The sequence below is a fragment of the Papilio machaon genome, chromosome 13 (assembly GCF_912999745.1).
Source record: "Papilio machaon chromosome 13, ilPapMach1.1, whole genome shotgun sequence".
Taxonomy (NCBI): Eukaryota; Metazoa; Arthropoda; class Insecta; order Lepidoptera; family Papilionidae; genus Papilio; species Papilio machaon.
The window spans coordinates 771569-793392 of NC_059998.1; the positions used below are offsets into that span (position 1 = coordinate 771569).

The 21824-nt window shown below is 32.8% G+C and overlaps 1 protein-coding gene across 1 annotated transcript in view; it reads right to left on the reverse strand.

Annotated features, from left to right (window-relative positions):
• The window catches only part of LOC106719323 (mucin-5AC), a 61379-nt gene that overhangs the window by 3287 nt on the left and 36268 nt on the right, over positions 1 to 21824 (reverse strand). The window contains exons 8-19 of the mRNA XM_045680469.1: positions 20226 to 20448; positions 19967 to 20072; positions 19617 to 19754; positions 19264 to 19358; positions 18936 to 19058; positions 18560 to 18768; positions 17963 to 18062; positions 17403 to 17544; positions 17196 to 17312; positions 16867 to 17097; positions 16398 to 16547; positions 15890 to 16322 (exon numbers count right to left, since the gene is read on the reverse strand). Of these exons, the coding sequence (XP_045536425.1) occupies positions 15890 to 16322; positions 16398 to 16547; positions 16867 to 17097; positions 17196 to 17312; positions 17403 to 17544; positions 17963 to 18062; positions 18560 to 18768; positions 18936 to 19058; positions 19264 to 19358; positions 19617 to 19754; positions 19967 to 20072; positions 20226 to 20448 (2067 nt within the window). The remainder of the gene's footprint in view (positions 1 to 15889; positions 16323 to 16397; positions 16548 to 16866; positions 17098 to 17195; positions 17313 to 17402; positions 17545 to 17962; positions 18063 to 18559; positions 18769 to 18935; positions 19059 to 19263; positions 19359 to 19616; positions 19755 to 19966; positions 20073 to 20225; positions 20449 to 21824) is intronic.

Below are 21824 nucleotides of genomic sequence, written 5' to 3' on the forward strand. Positions count from 1 at the left end.
GTAATTGTATATGTCTTCAGTTATTTTAAAAAGCAAACAATATATTATCTTACTTTCACACTCAGAGTGGTGAATGATTGAGTTACTAAGTGTGGATTTTTTATCTTAAATCTAAAATTATTCGATGTAGGTTTCTAACAATTACTAATTTGTTCGTATTACAAATTTTATACTACTACGAGTAATAACTTGTAATATTATTTAAATGTTTTATTACAATCTACACATATGTATAATTATTTGGTTGGTCCAAAAATATATGCCGTGGTCTATGATGATATCTTGGTATTGCTTAAGGTAATTTACAATTATTTTAAAAGCTTTATCATATATAATTAGTTTAAGATAAACTATTACGATACTCAGAATAAATATCAAAGAAGATGAGTAAATGCGTAAACATTACGATAGTCATTTCTTTACTTATCGCATAATGCTTAAAGACTCGTCAACTTTGTTTTGATTTAAAAAGAGGCAAAGTTTTATCTTTCAATGGGTACAATTTTATTAAATCTATACTTTTTTATTGCGTTTCTTTTAATAATCTTGATGACTGTGAGTTGTTGAAATAATGTAATGTCATAACCTAATAATGACCAAATGTTTTCTCGAAAAAAATAATGTTTTTTTGTGTTGGCAGTATTTTTACATAAGAACTTCTCTGAATTCATTATATGTTACACAATACAATCGGAATTTTCCTCACGCATTATGGTCTCTGCGTAGGAATAAATGATGGTGTATCGGTCCTTTTTAGTAAGGCTTAGTAACTTTAAAGTTCAAAGGTTGTTTATTCGCTTCCAAGTACCAATTCATATTTGTTGTAAACTTAACAGTGCAGATAAAATCGATTTTATTTTGCTATTGGTTTGTTGTGTGATGTCGAAGGTCGAATTCGAAAACATGAATTAAAGTCGAATCTTAATAAATACATTTGAGTTTAGTGTCAATTATTAATATTATTAAGACAAATATATTTATAACGATGCACTTTTGTATATTTTGAATAGTTTATTTTACGATTTTGAAATAAAAAACTCAGAATATTTCTTAAATATTTCCATTCTTACTAACCATGAGTTTCTTTTGCATAAAAGTAATAAAGTTCTAGGCATAACTAGAAGTTAGAAAGTATAGAATGTGGCTTTGTAATTTGCTCAGAGAAAACAAACAAGTTTCATCTGCAGCATTCTGAGTGAACGAAGCTATGAAATATATTTTGCGATGTCTTTTATTTGATTGGTTTTTCATAATCCATACACTACTTAATAGGTACTCGTTACCGTATTCTTTTATTTTTAGCACTACAGCCTTTTGTGGTGCTTTGCTTGGTCAAGAAAACTTTCCGATTTCGGTCTATATCTAGCCACGGTCTTCCAATTTGCAGTGTTAACTTTACTCTTTATTATAATTTAATTTGTCGTTTGAAAAACCGTATTTATTTGAACGTATTGAAATAATTGTTTGTTACTCAGTTATTTATTCCACTGTTAAATCAATTTATCTAAGGTCACATTATCTATAAAAGCGTAAGGTGTATGTACCTTGTGTCCATTTATAGTTTTGTACTTCGATCAAGTCGTACGTTTGGTAATTGATCTCATTGTTTGCGTTGGCGATGTGGGCGTTACGCTGAGTAATAATAATGTGTTACGGAGTTCGGAATGCCGTCCCAAGGTGATCGAGACGCTTCGATCGACGTACTTGTATAGTGTCTGCCAAACTTAATGGCTGTTCGCTATTATGAGACGCGCATGACAAAAATAGTATAGACGAAATCAATTAATCTGGCAGGTCAGAAGGTCTCACGAGACGCGGTGCAGAACATAATTTGAGGTGTTGGTAGACGTCTAGGGATGCGAAGCTGACTCTATTGGCGGGATAAGAACGAATGCGGGGTCGGTGCACAGTTTAACTTGATGCACAACTGTAGAGATATGCACTTGCAGCTATCTACAAGCCGCTATAACTTTTGCATCTTTTGATATTTGCGAGGAAATTGTATTGAAAAATTCAACGAAAACGACACCGGTTCAACTTGTGCTTAATGACAATTGCACTGACATTGAATTCTTTAAGTTTTTATCTCGATCGTGGTTGTTATGTTTTTTTTTGTAAATTTTTTGAGCGTGCAATGCGAGTTATTTTTTTATTGATTCATACTTGTTTGTTAACTTTTTGCATATTTATATCTAAAATATAACAATAGAAGTATCATTAATCACAAGTTTATTGACAGCTATCACGAAACTTAATGAAATAGAGGGAATTTCTTAATGTCTGATTTAAAGTCTGTGGGTGGTGATTGAGTACCAAATTATACCTATCCTTTAAACGAAAAATATTTTCTGATTCTAACCACATGATTTGTAAATAAGATCGTTGGCTATATAAGCTACTGTAATTAAATGTATTATTCCTCAATCGTAATTCAGAACAGCACAAATGATGGTGTTTGTAGTTTTTATAATACAAGATAAACAGGTGTTAAATAAACATCGCGGTACGACATTAAAGGTCAAACGATATACTGAATAACAATTAGTCGTATTACAAGTCGAAGACGAGTCTAGAATTCCATTTATATTGACGTCTTATTTACATCATTCTGAAGCGCTCAAACTTTATCTGTTTGTCAAATTATTTGATAACTAGTTGTCGCCCGCCACTCCGTCCGAGTAGAATTAAAAAACCAAGTGGAAAAAAAAATTAGTAAGCCTAACAATGTTTTATATAATTTAATGAGCAAGATCATGGATAAAATTTTGTGGAACATGACAATATACTCCCACCTGGGATGGAAAATCTCTCGGGTGGAAAATAAAAAAAAAAATAAAAAAAAATTATGTTATGTTTTCTTGCAGACTATGTTCTACATTTATGCCAAATTTCAGCGAGATCCATGCTGCCGTTTTGGAGATATCTTCAAATAAACATTTATCCATCCATCCATCTAAACATTCGCCTTTATAATATTAGTAAGATTTGCCGATTTGTTTGTTGGATTTATTGATTTATTTTGGAATTATTTGATAAATATTTTGAATAAATAAATTTGATATTTTTTTTTTACATTTACGAAGCCTAACTTAGTGGGATATAAGTTAGAACTTATTTTTTCATTCTGTGTTACTTCTACAAGTATATAGAGTTGGTAATAACGGATCTGCGCTTCAGAAGGCTCATTGTAATGATGTATTGTTTATTCTGCTTCACTGTGATTGTAATCTTATTCTTACAAAGTTTAAAATTAAAACTGAACACCGAATTCTTAACAGCGACCAGGAAAATATACTCAAAGTAATATAAGGCGAATGCTTTTACTTGCGAATTTCTGGTTCTACACAGCCGAGCAGTAGTAGTAGTAGAAATCTTACTAATATTATAGTGTGGACGGACACATGGCTACTTATTATGTGTTTTTTTAATTCCGCGCGGACAGAGCCGCGGGCGACAGCTAGTATGTAATAATAGAGATAAAGACCCTTATCAAGTACAAATAATTGTATATCTATTAAGAGTTTTTTGCTAAAATTAAACCAATCATTTTATAAAACATGTCGTCGATCGCGAAATTTTAAATAATTCATAAGAATACGTTATTGAAACAATAAACGTAATGCTTAAATATGAATAGTACATCAGTATACTCAATAAACCTTTATAGATTACCTCATTTTACGTGTTTCGAATAAAAAATGAACTAAACTGTGTTAAATCGTTGTAACTCTGGTGTCACGCGCGTGTCGACATAGTGTTGTACGTCAACCTTGGCTCCGTTTAACGTCAATAGTGATGGGCTAATGACCGTATAATTTTAACATATGCAATAAAAGAATACGAAAGGAATGATTAATCGTATAATTCATTATCCTGGTATTAAATGTTATTAAGTGGTATTTAAAACATCTTTTAAATAAAATTTTGAAAAGTAAAATATCTAGTTAACATTTTAAACTTTGATAAATTTTAATTTTTAATACTTAATACAAGCACAAAAGTTTCATGGAGTAATTTATTGTATTTACATTTTTAGTGATGTTTATTTTTTTCCGGATAGAATTTTATCATGTGATGCACATCACTAGTTTCGAATATCCACTAGTAATGAACTTCAGTATTGAATATGAATGAATATTAATATTTGAATTACAGATGCTTCATGACGCGTAAACAAGAGCTTCTTGACCGCCTTATTTACAGTTCTATTTTCCGATTTTATGAATAAAATCGGAAATACATTATTTCTTTTGGATTAAAGCCTGATGCTAGTAACTCCATAATCGCGTAATTAAAAAAAAAACTTAATTAATAGCCCATGTGTACTTGCAGACTGTGTTCTACATCTATACCAAATTTCATCGAGATCAATGCTGCCGTACTAGAAATACCTTGTTGTAAACATTCAGCCATCCATCCATTTAAACATTTGCATTTGTAATATTAGTAAGATTTAAAAATATATAATTGAAAATGTTTTTCCGACTCAATATTTTAATAATATTTTCTTTCATGACCTGTAATTTATATATTACAAATAAAATTGTATTATATTATATATTCTTTTGCTATAATTGAAAAAATAATTTTGTTATCAAGTATCTAGGCGTTTGTATTTAACTTTAGTTTTTAGAACTTCACTAGATTATTGCTATTTAAAACCCTAATATTTCCGTCGTTAGATAACACGTATTTGCTTATTGTAAGCCGAGTTGCCCTTCCTTGTCTCGTTGCGTGTATTTGCTTTGATCTTGAAGTATTTGCATAATCCACATACCAAATACCGCACAGTTGCGACACGCTCCACTGTGTGCGGAACCTCGTTACAAATTAACTGAATTTCTAACCTGCTATATAAATATAATCATAACTTTCTTTATATCAATGACAGTAATCGAATTTGAAAATAAACATTCAATAGCGGACGTGATCATATTATTTTTTTATTCCTTTGTAAGCGTCATGATATTGCCACAATCAGCAAATAGTCATAACAAGGTAATAAAGCCTTGCTTAAAATCGGTCAAGAGCAAATTAACACCCTGTGTATAATAAAATTATCAACTACATGTGTAGTAATAACTTGTTTAGAGGCTGATCTATTTTATTTTACACGAAATTAAAACAAAAAATGAAATTATGCTATACAATAAATGTTTATTGTCTAATTATTTTCTTGTTACAATGTTATCTTATTGCGTATAATTATTGAACAAAAATAAACTGTAATTTTAATTAGTTAAAATTACAGCACGTTGTCTGTTATTTCATTGAATAAATAAATAAGTAAGCTATGACACATTTGTGACAAGTCCGCACCTGTCATGTTAGAAAATCAATCAATATGTAATTGCGTAAGTCTGGCTCTGGGAGGTTGAACAAGATAAGACGTTGGAGAAAGCTGTTTTCTCCGTGCTAATGACAGCACTCGAAAGTAGATATTTGTTTTTTACATTCGCTCCTCACTGTGATTGCAGTACATCTGACTGTTATACTGTGTGTCTTTGTGTATGTCAAATGTATAAAAATATATATAGTTAAATAGTTTTTATAAATTCGACTAAGTAATTCATATTCACAGCTATTCATAAATCAAATATTTGATGTGGAATTTTGAGCTTTTTTTTTACAAATAAACCTTGACGTAATTAATTTTAAATTATGTTACATAATTTTCATCTCGACTTTGTTGCAAGTAATTTCAATTTGACTTAAAACAAAAAAAAAACAACCAGACAATTTAAAAGACACAATCTAATAAATGGATTTGTAGTTATTTTTTAAATCATTATATACAGAAACTCTATATAAGGTGTATAATAATAATAGTAATTCTCACAAGAGTATTAAACCCTTTTGATGGAACGTTGATTCTGAATTCCTAACAGCAGGAAACCTCTTGAGCAATTGCAAGAACGTGGATGTTACAAGCATGAAGTATACAGGCTCATGTTATACAACTTTCTGTAGTATTCAGGATCCTTAAGCAGTTACCTTTGTAGACTTTAAATCGACTATGTAGTGAAATATTGTTATAATTTTTTAATACAATTTTTACCTTAAATAATAATCGACAACGAAGAATTAATTCATTTCATAAATATAAAGTTTGGTTATTTAAGAGTAAACATTTTAATGCTTTGTTAACATTGTTAATAATAATTTAGAAAAAATTATAACGTGTTTTGATTGTTTTTTTCTGTTTTATTTACAGATATTAAGGCGATCTACAAAGTGCAGAGAAGGGAAGTGAAGATTGCAAACTAAAATTAAAGATTGTTTAAATTTATCAACAAAACAAATTTTATGACTTTAAAATAAACCAAAAGTATTTGGGTGTTTCTTTTTACCTTTATTCCTAATTATTTTTATATTAAATTTAACAGATCCTTGAAAATAAATGAAATTTAAAAACAATTGAAAGTTAAATGTTCGAAAGAAAGAATTACCGATATCAAGATGATCCAGTTCAAATGCAATTGTAATGTAATGTAATATCTGCTAATTAACCACATTAATACTGGTTTTTAATGTATTTATAAGTTCAATTTGTCATAAGTAAGTTGAATCACAAGATTATTCTATGAATCTTTGAATCACTAACATTTGAAACAAAACGGAAATGGTGCAAAAACGGAATATGCGTTTAATTGCCTTCGAACTTTATTGAGATGGTCGAAACCGGCCCAGAAAGTAGGTCATTCGCGTAATGGAGATGTGACTTGTATACATACTAGCTTGGATTAAGTAAGGTATTACTTCATTGCTTACTTAAAAAGTAGAAATTATCATAAAATTTTTTGACACGAAATCTTCGTAGAAATCTATCAATATTGGCGGGAAAATGGAGTTTCATTCGGAATATCGACGAGAACTACGAGTAAGTGAAAGGAAGGTTGTTTTTTTTAAGCAGTTATTGCGTAAAGTTAAGAACAAAAACTAGCTAAAAATGAAAACTAAGTAATGATTTATCTTGTTGAATATTTTATCAAATAAATTGATTGAAACAAATTAATTGTATAGACATTTATAAATGAGATGCTTCCATCAGATACATACATAAAAACAAATCGATTTAAATGATTAATAAATAGAAATATACATAATTAAAGCAGCATAATCGTAAAAAGCATAAGCAGCAAGCATACGTTCGCGTCGAGTAAAAAAAACTTAATTAGCCTTTGTGTTCTTCCAGACTATATTCTGAATCTATGCCAAATTTCAGCGAGATCTTTTTAGCAGTTCTGGAAATCTTTGAGATTACAGATTAAATGAAAGTTACAAGAAAAGATAAGATCTTTTTACTTACATTTTAAGATCCAAACAATATAAGTTTTTACTAATATCAAGGCATTAATGATTTCTATTTGAAAATTCACAAATATTCATTATCATCATCATCAGCTCACTATACATCCCCACTGAGGGGCTCGGAGCCTACCCCAAGTTAGGGGTGACTAGGCCATAACTAGTCAACCACGTTAGCCAAGTGCGGGTTGGTTGACTTCATACATATAATTGAATTTCTTAGATATGTGCAGGTTGCATCACGATGTTTTCCTTCACCGTAAGAACGTCGGATAAATGTACATATATAAATCGAAAAAGACATTTCTACATGGCGGGATTCGAACCCAGGACCTGCAGATTGCAAGTCAAGACAAGCCACCGACGTATCAATTCGAAACTGATGTACTGTTTGTCATTTAATGAATACGTAAAATCCTCTTAGTGTATATTTCTTATACTAAATACAACAAGAGACCCTTAGTGATCACCTAACGACTGTGAGTGAAGCAATAAGTTTACGATACTCATTTTACTGAGACTCTACCACTAGATACTTGTTAGATATTTATTAGTTCATGGAATGAGATCAATCATTCGTCGTAAAATATATTTGGTCTTGTATTTAACTAGACCGGGGTCTTACTTTATAAACTTGATGACTTGAATATAAATTTTAAGTGTTAACTTAAATGGAATAAGTTACCATAACTAAGATCAGTCGACTATTTATGGCATAAGTCTATTTAGATCTGATTACAGTTTTGTAATTGACTTGGAGTTATGCAACACGTTATTTACTGTTATGTACATTAGAGTATTTATATACTTCATCTATGTACAACATAGAAGAAAAAGCGCGATAAATATCTCAATTATAATGTTAATAACATAATAATATTAATATTTAATACTAGCTTTTACCCGCGACTCCGTCTGCGCGGAATAAAAAAAATGCACACAAGATAAAAAAGTTCCTATGTCCGTCTCCTAGTTCTAAGCTACCTCCCCATCAATTTTCAGCTAAATCAGTTCGACCGATCTTGAGTTATAAATAGTGTAACTAACACGACTTTCTTTAATATATATAGATTCATGAGAAAAGTGATTACTGAGTATGTAACTAAGTAATTTAAAAAAAACTTTTGAATATTGTAAAACAAGTTTTTTTCGAAATTATTCTATAATGACTACCGCATTGTATTACGTATTGGAATTATAGAAGTCGGTTTGTGTGTTAACTATGTGTTTGGTATCGCCCGACCGTGAACAATTTGTTGTTGATGTGTATTACACAATTCAAATTAAATGCTTCATACCGTATTACTACGGCTCAGTTACTCTAATTTTGCATTTTACTATACTAAAGTACGTATAACTGACCTCGTTTTATAAATTATAAAATCTACCTGATGCATTCAGAGTTAACTAAGACGCTTAGTGTGGATTTAGAATGAAAAAAAAATTGTTATAAATTAAGTTAACCATTAAATGACTTTGAGTATGGAATAAGTATAGACTCAAATGGAATTCTTAATAATATTTAAATTTCGATTTGTTGTTTGACATAAATTAAGGCACTACGTGTTCAAATCTAAGTACAAGCAAATAATGAAATTCACTGCCAACTTGGTTCAAATTTCGTTCATCGAACTCATCGTAAGTTAAGCTATAGTAATTAACTTAACTGTATTGTGAGAATCAAACGACATTTCACAGAGTGAATAGGATATAAAAGTCCTCATGTGTACTTCAATTTTTATGCAAAAATATGAGATTAGTTACATCATGTGACGTAAAGACTTATTTCATATGAGCGTGGGATATGTGCCTATCAGGATATTGCGACACATTAAAATATAAATAACTTGAGAAACAGAGACGGATTTTAAACAAATAATTTATAGGCATAAGACATTATCTTCCATTTGTAACCGACTTCAAAAAGAAAAAGAACTAATTCGTCTGTATTTTTTTGTTAAGGTGGATCGAGTGTTACCAAAACACATACATATTTTAATCTCTCCATCTTACTAATATTGTAAATACGATTGTTTAGATGGATGGATGGATGGATCCATGTTTATGTATGAATATGAATGAAATTTGCCATGGATATAGAATATAGTCTGGAAGAACACATAGACTACTTATTAAGTATTTTTTTAATTCCGTGCGGACGGATTCGCGTGTAAAAGCTAGTAAGGTATAAAATATAAAGTTGTTCAGCGTGATTATATCAAGTAAGATTAAATGTGTGTTCACAATGGACATACGTTCAAAAACCGGTTACTATAAAAGGATTAGTCGTAGCAATGAGTTGTCAAGAATGTTTATATTATCTGAATAAAGATGCTGTGGAATTCAAAATAAGGTACCTAATATAAAAGATTAAATCTCAGTATGATGTCACTATAACTTTATTTAAAAAAGGTACTTATCATTGAATTTAATACTAAAAACTACATACATTTTATATGATAATGATATTACTTACGTCTATGTCAGAAGAGTAGAAGAGGACTCATAAATCAAAGACGACTTTTTCATACGATTATACATGTCCTCGCATTTTTTCTCTTACTATCTTACTAATATTATAAATGCGAAAGTTTGGATGGATGGATGGATAGATGCATGTATGTTAGCAGGTATCTACAGAACGAATCACGATGAAATTTAAAAATAGAACACAATCTAAAAGAACACATAAGTCACCTATAATCCCGGAAATGTGTACGGTACCCGTGGGATAATTTTCATTCGTATATTAATTTGAAATTTCCGCAACGGTTCAATACATCTAATTGAAATTTGACACAGATATGATTATCATCCTTTTTTTTTTAATCAACTTATTTTTGATTTAATTTGCTTGAAAAGTCGTTTCTGAAATAGAGCTATAAAACCATGTTTTTGTGAATGGAATTAGAAACAGATCGTTTAAGGGAAAGGGACTTAGTTTAGTACACAGCGGAGGCCCGACCGTGTCCAGCGGATATACTTGTGGGTCATTGCTGAACCAAGTTATTTAGTTAATAGACAACTTGTACAGTTAATTATCTAATGATATTGGGTCAGTATGTCACTTATTAATTGTTTTTTTAAGCTCTCAATTATGGTAGCATATAAAATACGTAGCCGCAATTATTAGATTTTTAGAAATTCTACATTTTATTACAACTAGGTTTATTCTTCAGTTGTCTGTTGTTTAGATATAGTTTTAAATATATAAAGAATACCTAAGTATATGTTTACTCATATTTAGTAAATTAGACATGAGATTATGAAAATCCTGAACTTGAAAGTTCAACGTTCAACGACATTTTTTTTTCTTTAAAAAAGCCGTGAGAATTAGCTTTCTTGTAAATAAGCAATAATTTAAAACTTTACAATAGCTCAATGGACTATTCAAATACACTTAATTGATGTTACAATCACACATTTTTGTGTCGCCAACTACAATAAACAAAACAATGGAAGTTTAATGAAATTACACGATTTTTAAACTTCCATGAAGAGTTTGTAATAAATATATAAAAGAAAAACTTACCTTATTCAAATGTGTTTCAATTCAACATATTCGTTTAAATCATCAAAATGATTTATGATAAATAAATATTATAAAATTTATTTATAAACAAAAATAATAAAAATATTTTCACTACCAATTTATTGCACACCTTTATTTCCTTTTGTTACAAAACAGCTTTAGCTGATATCAAACAATATGTCATTTATTTCACATTATATACATTACTGGTAAAGATAACTATTAATGTTAGTAACCACTATAATATATTTTAAATAATACTACGACAATTTGTATTAGAAAGTTCTCGTACATGAAATAAACGAATTATATTATACATTTTTGGTACGAACACTTTCACGTAAATAACCTATTTTAAAGCTATAAGATTTTATAAAATATGACTATAAAGAAAGTATAGAGACGTTTCTATATGTACAAGTAATCTCCTATTACAAGAAAAAAAAATCAGCTTTATTATAAAACTTCATCGGAATCGGAAGAAATTCAAATACTATTAAAAAAAATTAAATCTTTAGTTTAAAAAAGTGAAGGCACAAAGAAAAGGACTCAGTCAAATATAAACTTTGTTGACTAAAGTATAAGGTCTTTATTTGTTGTAGATTTACTTCGTCTTGGTATGAACGCAGGTCGGAAAGTTTGTCTCGTTGGTCTTACGAATGTTTTCTTAACTGTTGTTAATTTCGGAGTTTCGGTGGTAATTTTTGGTACAAATTTGCTGGCAGTGGATTTCTTTCTCGTGTCCACGGGAATATTTTGCGCCCTATTTGCCGTGGATCTAGATTTGCTGGGAGTAAATGTAGATGTTTTATTGGATTTTTGAATAGAATTAGTCTTTACTGTGGTACTAATTTTCTTGGCTGTTCTTGGAGTTTCAACTGTTCTAGTCAGATTTGATATTTTAAGGTTTGGTCTTCTTATAAAAGGAAAATTCGTATTTTTGTTATTTCTCGATAAAGTTTTTGGCGTACTTGACTCTGTCGTTTTAATTTCTGAAGTTGTTAACGCTTCAGGTGTAGTGGTTACGTTTTTAGATTCCGTAGCTGAAGTAGGTTGAATCCTAGATAAAATATCAATAACAGGACTTGCAGTTATGTTCTTGTCGGACGTTTGAGTAGGCATATTGACTGTAGGTTTCACAATGTGCTTAGGAGATAATGTAGTGTATTGCTCGATTTTAGACTGCTGTATGTTATCAGCAGAAGCGGAACTTATTTCAGATTTTATAAGCTCGACTTTTTTAGTACTTTCAGTAGGATCAGCTATTGAGTATACCAAAAAGGGCTGACTTTCTATTGTGTCGCTATTTTTATTTGGTGTAACAGGAGATGCAGTTTTAAATAGTCCTTCTAATGATAAAGTGGATGGATTACTGCGCATAATTCGTGGTGTCACTATTTCATAATTTTTTGAATTTCTATTATGTTCATTTTCGTACGCGGCTGGTATAAATTGATAATTTTGATTTTCTTTTACCATTTCAACTTTTTTATCTTCGTTAACGTAACTTAGGAAATCATCATCACTTATGTGTTCTACTTCTCGTTTAAGCAAAGGTTCTTTATGTTGTTCTGAAAATTCCTTAATGTGTCTGTAAGCTTCATTCATACTTTCAGAAGCAACAAGACTTTCTTTGGGATAGTTGTAATAATTTCCTAACGATCTTGCATTTCTTCCTTCGTCAATCCGTATAGGATTATTAGGAGGATTGTCAACAGGATATACGTGTCCAAGCTTGGTTAAATAAATAGGGATTTCGTCTTCTACTATTTTAATTAGAGTAAACCGACTAACTTCTCCAATTTTGTCAACGGTTGGTTTCTTTTCAATGACAATAGGTCCTTCTTCAATTGACGTAGTTTCATTATTTTTATTTAAATGATGCTTATCTTGCTTAGAGGACACTTCAACTACTCTGCTTACAGAAAATAATTTGTTGAACTGAGTTTTTACTATAGGTGGTGCTGGTGTGGCAATAGTTGTGGTATCAGGTACTTGGCTAGTAGTAATAATTTCTTTATCTGTGTCTAATGTTGTTATCGCAAATGTTGTTGGCGGCTCAGTTGTTATTGGAATGGATTCTGTTTGCACTTGTGTGTCTTCAGAGTTTGCTTTAGTCACATCGGAATCCGAATTTTCCAAATATTCATCTGTATTAACTTCTGTAGGGTCAGTTGTAGGTTGACTTTCAATCATAGTAGTAGCAGATTCATTGTTAGTAGCTTCTATAAGGATTGAAGTTGTATTGTTACTTGAAGTATAAATTTCATTTTGTATGGTAGTTAGTTCGCTATCACTTGCGTCACTTGCGTCACTTGCGTCAGTTGTTACTTTTACTTCAACCTTTACAGGGCTTGTAGTATTTTTAATATCATACGTAGCTTTTGGAGCGTTGTAGCCAATTGGTACATTTTGAACACGTTTCTTTGTATCGTTTACGGGTTTATTTGAACTGAATCTATTGTACACAGCCGTTTTATTTTGTCCACTGGTGAACGTACGTTTAGGCAATTGTGTTCCATTCGCTCGAGTGTTTGGTAACTCCGTTGTTGTTGTAGAAGTTCTAAATGTGTTTGAGTTTACCACTCTTGGTCTAAAAAGTGGTCTTCTTGAAGTCGTTGTAAATCTACCTATGGTTGTAGTCTGTGGTGTTGTTACCTGTTCTTCGTCATATATCTCTTCCTCCTCCAATCCATCCTCAAATTCGTCGTTTCCTTCGTCCTCATATTCTTCTTCTGAATCAGGTTTTCTAGTAAATAGTTGACTGGGAGGCACAAATACGAATGGATTTTCAGCTTCCTCATCTAATCCTTCTTCTTCCAGTAATTCTTCGTCTGAATATTCATCCTCTTCAACCCTCTTTGTGGTTCGCGCCGTAAATGGTTTTCTTGTGAATGTACGAGAAAATAAAGGTCTTCGTGTAACAGATGGCCTAAATGGTTCTCTTTCTACAGTAGCAGGACTCGTGTATGCACCGGGATTATATTTACGACTAAAAGTCCTGCTACTTGATGGTAAAGAAGATTCTGTTGTAGAAGTAAATAGTCTTTTCGGTGGTCTATACGGTAGTCTTGTGCGAACCGATGATGACGGTGATGTCGTAGTACTCGTCGTAGTTGTCGGCTCAATTTCGATTGTATCATTGGCTTGTGTCAAAGAACCTTCCGAATATTCTGACTTCTCTGATAAATCGATACCTCTATCGGAATCTATTACAACTTCTGCATTATCTGCTAATGTTGTAGTAATGGTTCCATTACTGGCTTCGTCTTCTGCATTTGTTTCGCTTTCTGAACTATTATCTGATTCTTGATTTTCTGACTTGGTGTTATCTATATTTTCGTTGTTATTTGAAATCGTGTCGTCAGTTTCTTTTAAATTATCCATGTTCTCAAAGTCGGGTACAATATCCGTTTTGTTTTCAAACGTAGTTATTTCAACATTATCAGATAAGTTATCATTTTGGTCAGACACAGTTGCATTATTATTTTCATTAAACTTGGCCATGTTATCACTCTCAGAATCTTCGGTTAGTACTTTATCTTCTTTTGTATCAGTATCAGGGTTCTTTTGATTATCTTTTGAATTCACTTCAGAATCGCTATCGGTTTCGTCGCCAAGAGGCGTTTCTGCACCCTCTATGCGTGTTAATTGATCATTTTGCGAATTATCATCTTCGTCAGTTTTCAGTATGGTTTCATCTTCGTTAGCAGGTTTTGGCTGTGTTCCTTGACTACTATCATTTCCTTTTAGTTTTGTTTGTTGCTTGTTTGATTCGAATTTGGGTTCAATTGGTAAATCTTCGACATCTTGACTTTCTGTAGTAGTTGGAGTCATTGTGGTTGATTTAGTTTTTTCACCATAGTTAAGCGCCAACTTCGTTATTTCCTTGAACGTGTCAGGAGTCGTATATTTTTTGGTCGTAGTTTCTACGTCACTGTCAAGTTGCTTTATTTTCTTCCTTATTACTTTTCGTAATCTTGGTACTGTAGATATTGTTGTATCTGTAAAATCGGCCGTTGATGTAGTTTCTGTAGCAACTGTCGTTTTCGTAGGACGTCGTCTTATCACTTTAAACTTTCTTGTACCGGTATCACTTGTAACAGTTTCCCCTACATCATAACTTTCCGTAGTTGAAAATCTGTTGTTCGTTAGTTTTTCCGTGTCCTCGAAATTTGTAGTACTATATCCTTCATTTTCATCTTTATGTTCCTTTTCTTCAATTGCACTCTCTGAAAGATAAATATCATCCCGTTTGTTTTCTAAGTCTTCATCGTCGATTTCTGTAGTAAAAGTTTGTTCAGTAGTAGTCGTTGTTGTAGTTGTTCTGGATCTAGATGGGAATGGTAATCTTCTAGGCTGAATTCCTATAGCAGGGGTCAGAGTAGATAATCTCGCTCTTCCAAAAGATGCTCGAGGAGGAATTCTCGGAGATATAACTCCTTCAGATCTTTCTCTATTATTCGATGGCCTCAACGTGGGCCTAGCGAATGGTCGTGGTGTAAATCTAGCGAAAGAAGGACGTCTTTGCGTAAATGCAGATTCAGTAGTAGTTGATTGACTTATAGCTTCGGTAGTAGTGATCGTTGTATATCTTCCTCGGCCTCTAAATATAGTTGTTGGGCGCTTGTCTTCGACAGTGGTAGCTGATACTTCGCTATCTTCTGGAACTTCATCGATTTCAGTAGAAGAAGTTTCTTCATCGATACCTTCACTGTTTGTGTCTCTTCGTACGAACAAAGGAGCATCAACATCAACAGATATTAAAGGAAGACCTTCATCAGCATTAAATTTCTCCCCAAAATTACTTGCAGACACCGGTGATGCCGCGGCAGGTAACGAATCGTCTACTGAAGGTTGATATCTAGTTCTATATCTTCTGTTTCGTGCATATTCACTGTTTTGTTTTATACCCTCAATCTCTCGACTGTTTGGTGTAGTTGACCTAATTTTTCTAGAAAGAACATTTTCTTCCGATTCCGACGTTATTTCATTAGGTGTAGATAAAGGCTTACGCCGACGTATAAAATTATAATTCCTAGCACTCACCTGAGTGGTTGAAGTTGGAGATGATGGTGTTGTAGTTGAGGCTGTCGTAGACCCACGACGTCTTAAACCACGACGTGAGGTAGTAGTTGAAGGGGTTTCAGTTGTCGTAATGGCAGATGGTGTTGTCGGCAGGGTGGTTGTAGTAGGACTTGTGGCGGTTGTTGTAGGGACTTCAATTTCTTGTGTTGTAATAGATATGGATGACAAAGGCTCAGATGAAGGTACTTCCGCAGCAGTTGGAGAATTTAACAAAGATGAGATTTGAACAGCAAGGACCGTAGTAGGTTCAGGGCTGCTTGGCTCCTCAAGAGGAGGAAGTGTGGTTGAACGAATTCTCAATACTGAAGTGTACTGTGGTTGCAGAGATGAAGAAGTTATTTCTCTTTCTAAAGCAGATTCCTGAGATTCAACTTCGGTTTCCGAATTCTGATATCTGAAAAAAAAAACACTCATAAATACAAGTGCATCGAGGATATAAAAATAATACAAAACATAGAAAACAACTAACTGCGCAGTAGTTGATTCGGTGGTAGGGCGACTTCGTCTAATTGTCACGTATTCGGGAATATTCTCTCTCCTAGCACTGGCGATGTCCAGTGAGTTGACTGCTTCTGACACAGATACATAAGGCTCCACGCGTTCAAATAGAGCATTATTCCTAAAATAAAGATAAGATTAGATGAAAAACAGAATTTGAACATAAATTCTATTTATTCAAGACTAGCTGTCGCCCGCGACTCTGTCCGCGCGTAATTAAAAAAAAAACTTAATAAGTAGCCCATGTATTCTTCCAGACTATGTTCTACAACTGTGCCAAATTTCATCAAGATCCGTTCAGCCGTTCCAGAGATACCTTCAAACAAACATCCATTCATCCATCTAAACATTCGCATTTATAATATTAGTAAGATTTGACAACTGTAAAAGCTGACATTATGTCAACATTTTATTTTTTCGTTATAGATTTAAGAAATTACCTGGATCCTGATGCATCGTCAGTATCAGGTACAGTTGTGGTAGGCTTCGAACGTCTGATATTAACATATTGTAGAGGTTTGCTTGTGGTAGCTACTTTGGATTGTACTCCAGCCGATCTACCTCGTGTCAATTGCTCTTCTGATTCTTGTTCGTCTTCGATCTCCTCACTCTCTAAAGAGTTCGCAGTGGTCACCGAAGTGGGTGGACGAGATCGATTAATTGTTACGTATCTATAGAACGAAGAAAAAAATTAGGTGATTTAATCTTTAATATGTATAGTTTTTATTGCAGTTACACTTAGTAAGAAATAAAAAGAATGTGTACTGACTGCGGTCTATCTTTTTTCAGTAATCGATCTTGGTCTGCGGTTGGCTGGAGGCCTTCGTTCTGCGGTCCGCTGCGACTGTTTTGTGATTGACTGCCAGTAACACCATTTGTGTTAAATCTGTAAAATGTGAATTCAGTTTTTTAATTAATATTCGTTCGTATTAAATTTTTAATATATGTAAAGCGAAAAAACTTTGTTATCACTTACTTGCCCCTTCCACGGGCCCGTTCCAAGACTTTCTGGTAAAGTTTTTTGTTGAAAGAAGAGGGCGTGCTTGTTGCTACATCACTGCTGGTGCTGATGGATGTTTCTGATAAACCGAGCTGCTTCTCTAGTTGTTCCACGCCACCTGTTTTAACAACATTTATATAAGAAGTAAGAACTTAATTTAACCTTAAGATCCTGGTTAAGAAACCGTATGTGTTATCTGCGGTTAAGAATCGTGCCAATGTTGTCTTACCTAGCACTAGAATTGCTAATCGATTAAACGTAATGTATAAAAAGTTTAAACACAATGAAACAACAAACTAAAAATAATTATAAAAAACTAGCATTTGCCTGCGACTTCGTACGTGCGAAATAAAAAAAAACATTAATGAAGATAGCCTTTAAGCATAAGTTAAGCTTCCCAACAAGAACGAAATAATTTATCAGCATTGTTCAGTTGTTTCGGAGCCTATTCTAAGCAAACAAACAATCAAATCTTTCCTGTATAATATTAGTATAGATGATTTATAATTCTATAAGCTGTTCTGTATTTTACTTACCGACTTTCCTAATTAAATCGATTAGTTCCTTGATAACTTTAGGATCTTCTGCGTCATCCGCTGTGTTATCTTCGTCGTCCTCGTCTTCGTATTCTTCCTCCTGAACAAAAGAATCGTATCATGTGTTTTATTAACGAAATGCTTATACATAAATACATACTTAAATTTATTTTCGTTCATGAAGAATTATTAGTTTTAAATATTAAGAACAAATCAACTATATTACTCTAAAAAATACACGCAGATATTACAAAGTTAAATGTGTGTTTTAAGCCTTTGACCGCCAGTGATTGCTATTATGGACGTCAACTTGGTCATAAAAGAGTATGTATTTACCCTTAAAGTATCACCAAAACTACTTCCGGTTATAAGTACCTACTTTGTTATTTGTTTGGCAAGATTTTAATTCGAAAGCCTACGCATAATAATAATTCAATAATCATAATTAACATCAGCGTTATATAAAAGGGTTGACATGTTTAAGTTAAAATGTTCAGTTAATTAAACATGTCCTAAGTTTATTATTGTGTGAACCTTAATAACCTTCGCAGAATAAATTAAAAAAAAATGCAGATAAGCGACTGTAGCATGTTATACCTGAGGTGCGGGTGTAGTGGATGTTCTAAACAGCAATGAGTTGCGCGTGCTGATCCTTAAAGGCTTCCGTGTTGTGGTCGTTGTAGTTGTGGTGACCGTGGTCCTAGTGGTAGGCGCTTTAGTGGGAGCCTTAGTTGTAGCCGCTGACACTTTGCAAAGCACGTTGCGTGCAAAATCACAAGAATCTGCCGCCTTGTTGAAGTATAGACCTGTAAATTGATTTTTATTTAAGTTTTTTTTTTTCATCGCTAAAACCTTTCAGTTTCAGTTCGAAAACAGCATAATCTATTAATTTCTTATGACTTTCAATTTATCTGAGCATTGTTTTGTTTTTCTTTAGTAATAACGTGAGAAGTGAATTAAGAAGTGTGTATACCTGAAGGGCAAGTGAACTGGTGAGCGACGATGCCAAGGTCGGATGGGCCGGAGTCGAGGCACCAGAAGTACTTCTTGCAGTCACGCGGATGCGGGAAGAAACCTTCGTCTGTGCACTTGAAGTCTGCAAACAGAAGAATGCGTAACAATTATTATCTTGAAATCTTAAATTATTTTAATAGTTTATTTATATATACTGAAGACATGAAGTAATCGTTTGTCAGTTGTTTTAAAACCGAAATTTTAGAGAAAATGAGGACTGAAAAACAGTCTAATAGTAGTAAGTTACATTTATGCTTAAATAAGTAAAATGTATGACAATTGTGTACCTGAACCAGGGTCAGGAGTTGTAGGTGGTTCAGGAGTGATGACGTTCCAGGCAGGAGTCGTACTCGTAGCTGATCCGCTCTTACGCTTGTTGCTCCTGAAATTATAAAGAATATTAGCTTAGTACATTTATTCTTAAGTGCCAAATATATATTAGTAAGCTGCTGTAATAACTTGAATATATAGAGGAAGTAGATTTGGTGTATGGTGAGGATATAAAAAAGGGAAATTCCTTTTTCCATATATCAGCATGTGCAAACTTTTAACTAATTTTAGTCCCCCTTCTCTTTCCTCCCTTTTCTTATAGAGAAAGTATGGGAAGGGGGAATTGGCCTATAAATAAACAATTGTGTACCTTGTAGATGGTTCCTCAGTAGTTGTAGTAGTTGTGGTGGTGGTTGAGGTGGTGCGAGGTCGTTTGTTCCTTCTGCCAGACTTACTTCCGGACTTGCGTGACTTTGGCCTCTCCGACACAATAGTGTTATCTGTCGACCTAAACAATGAAACAATTTGATTAATATTCCTAATTAAAGTGACAATTTACGTAGATTATTAGTTATGTTTTGTAATAATTGTTTAGTTTTAGTTTTGTAATAACTAAATTTTATTTCTGTTTCAATACAAATAATAAGTCACTTAGCATACCATTATAGTATAATATAATGAAGATAGTACTATAATATGTTGTACATATTTGTAACGTACCCAAGTTTTTGAATGTATGACTCCTTGGCCGCTTCTATGAGCGGGTAGGGCTTGCCGTGGCAGTTACCGCGGAAGTCATCGTTATCGATTGACCAGAACATAATGCCTGTAAAAAAAAAAGTCATAAGAGAAAGATAACATGAGATAATAATAACATAAAAAGATAAGAAATTGTCAAAGTAAATGTTCGAAAGAACTCGAACAGAATCAGAGCAATTACGAAGTTTATTACAAGAAAAAATTATGTTTGAAGTCTAACCTCCTAGTCCATTTTCAGCGACGTATTCTGCTTTCTTCTTGACAATGTCGATGTCATCGTAGCCGACCCACTGGTTGCCCTTGAAGGCGACGGGACCCATGGCGGTGGGGTTGGGATGCATCACCGTCCATTCTTCCTCCTCTTCCTCTTCTTCATCTGAGTATTCTTCTGAGTCAGAACTAATACTACGCTTCTTCTGCTTCGGCTTAAGAGCTTCGCATATCTGATAATATCATCATTATGAATTTGATTAGTATCTTTTTGGGAATAATTTTAAATTTTTACATTGTATAGTAATCAAAATTGCCCACAAACGGTTAACTATTTAAAAGCAAATTCGTGTATGCATTAATGACAACTTAATATTTAAATATTGGATTTTTCATATCATTATTAGCAGAGCTGGGCATTAACTCGTTAATCCGTTAATCGTTAATTAACGAAGTTAACATTTTGCTTAACGGATTAACTTTTAAGTTAACTTCAAAAAGTGTTAACGCTTTTGTTAACTTCCGTTAAACTCAACTTCCGTTAATAAAAGTCCGTTAATCGTTAAATTAGAAACTTGGAGACGTGCTGTCATTTTGTTTAAATTACGTGCCACGCCACGCTCGTAAGTTCAGCTATGTTGGGCGACTGTCGGCGACTCGAATGGTGAACGAAAGAATTGACAATTGATATATGTGAAGTTTGCGTGCAAGTGTGATGCATCAGAGCGTCCGGGAAAGACGTGACCAACAGGACAAAATCAATAGAAGGTTCGAAATAGCATATTTCATTACGAGTATATAAAAGCACGAGATGTTATAGCCCGCATTCAGAACGCTCTTCGTCCCTGCAATACGCCACTTTTTGAGCAACTGTATTAAAACATTTTTTTACTCGTGCTTTTTTTAGCTTTTCCAAACTCCTGCGTTCTCTTTCCCAACTGTCAAAATAATGTCTGTTAAAAAGAAAAACCAACCACGAATTTTTTACAAAAAAAAAATCATTGAAGTTTTTATGATTCATGCAAATATTTCTAAAAAGAAGCTCCTAATTTGTTACAATATCAGATTTAATGATTTGATTCAATGAATTAGGTTAGTTTTCATTTTATTTCATCTCATTAAATTTCATTTTCATTTCATATCAATAAAAATAATCTACTGAAGACTTGGTTGTTTGGACATAGTTCCCTTTGCCTACCCAGAATGGGTGAACAAAAAAAAATCTCGGTTGGTATTCTTTTACGGTTGGCGCCATTTTCCAAACATTTTAGTTAGTTGAGTTTATTGTGTTTTTATTATTCTATTAAATTGCTTCATTTTTTCGCAACTGTATCAAAAATAGTTGTTTAGTACACGTGCGAAACTGTCATTATAACTTGTTCCAACTGTCAACCCTCACCTTCGGCTGCGCCTCGGCTCGGGTAGACATTTGTCGGGACTCTTTGCAATAACAGGCTTTCCGCACTCGTAATGAAATATACTATAATGCATTCATACTTGTCTCTAATACTAATGTGTAAATTTAAACAAGTGTCGCCACAATAAGTGTGAAATTAGTATGTATAATTGTATTATGTAGTAGGTATGGTTAACTGTTAACGATTAACTT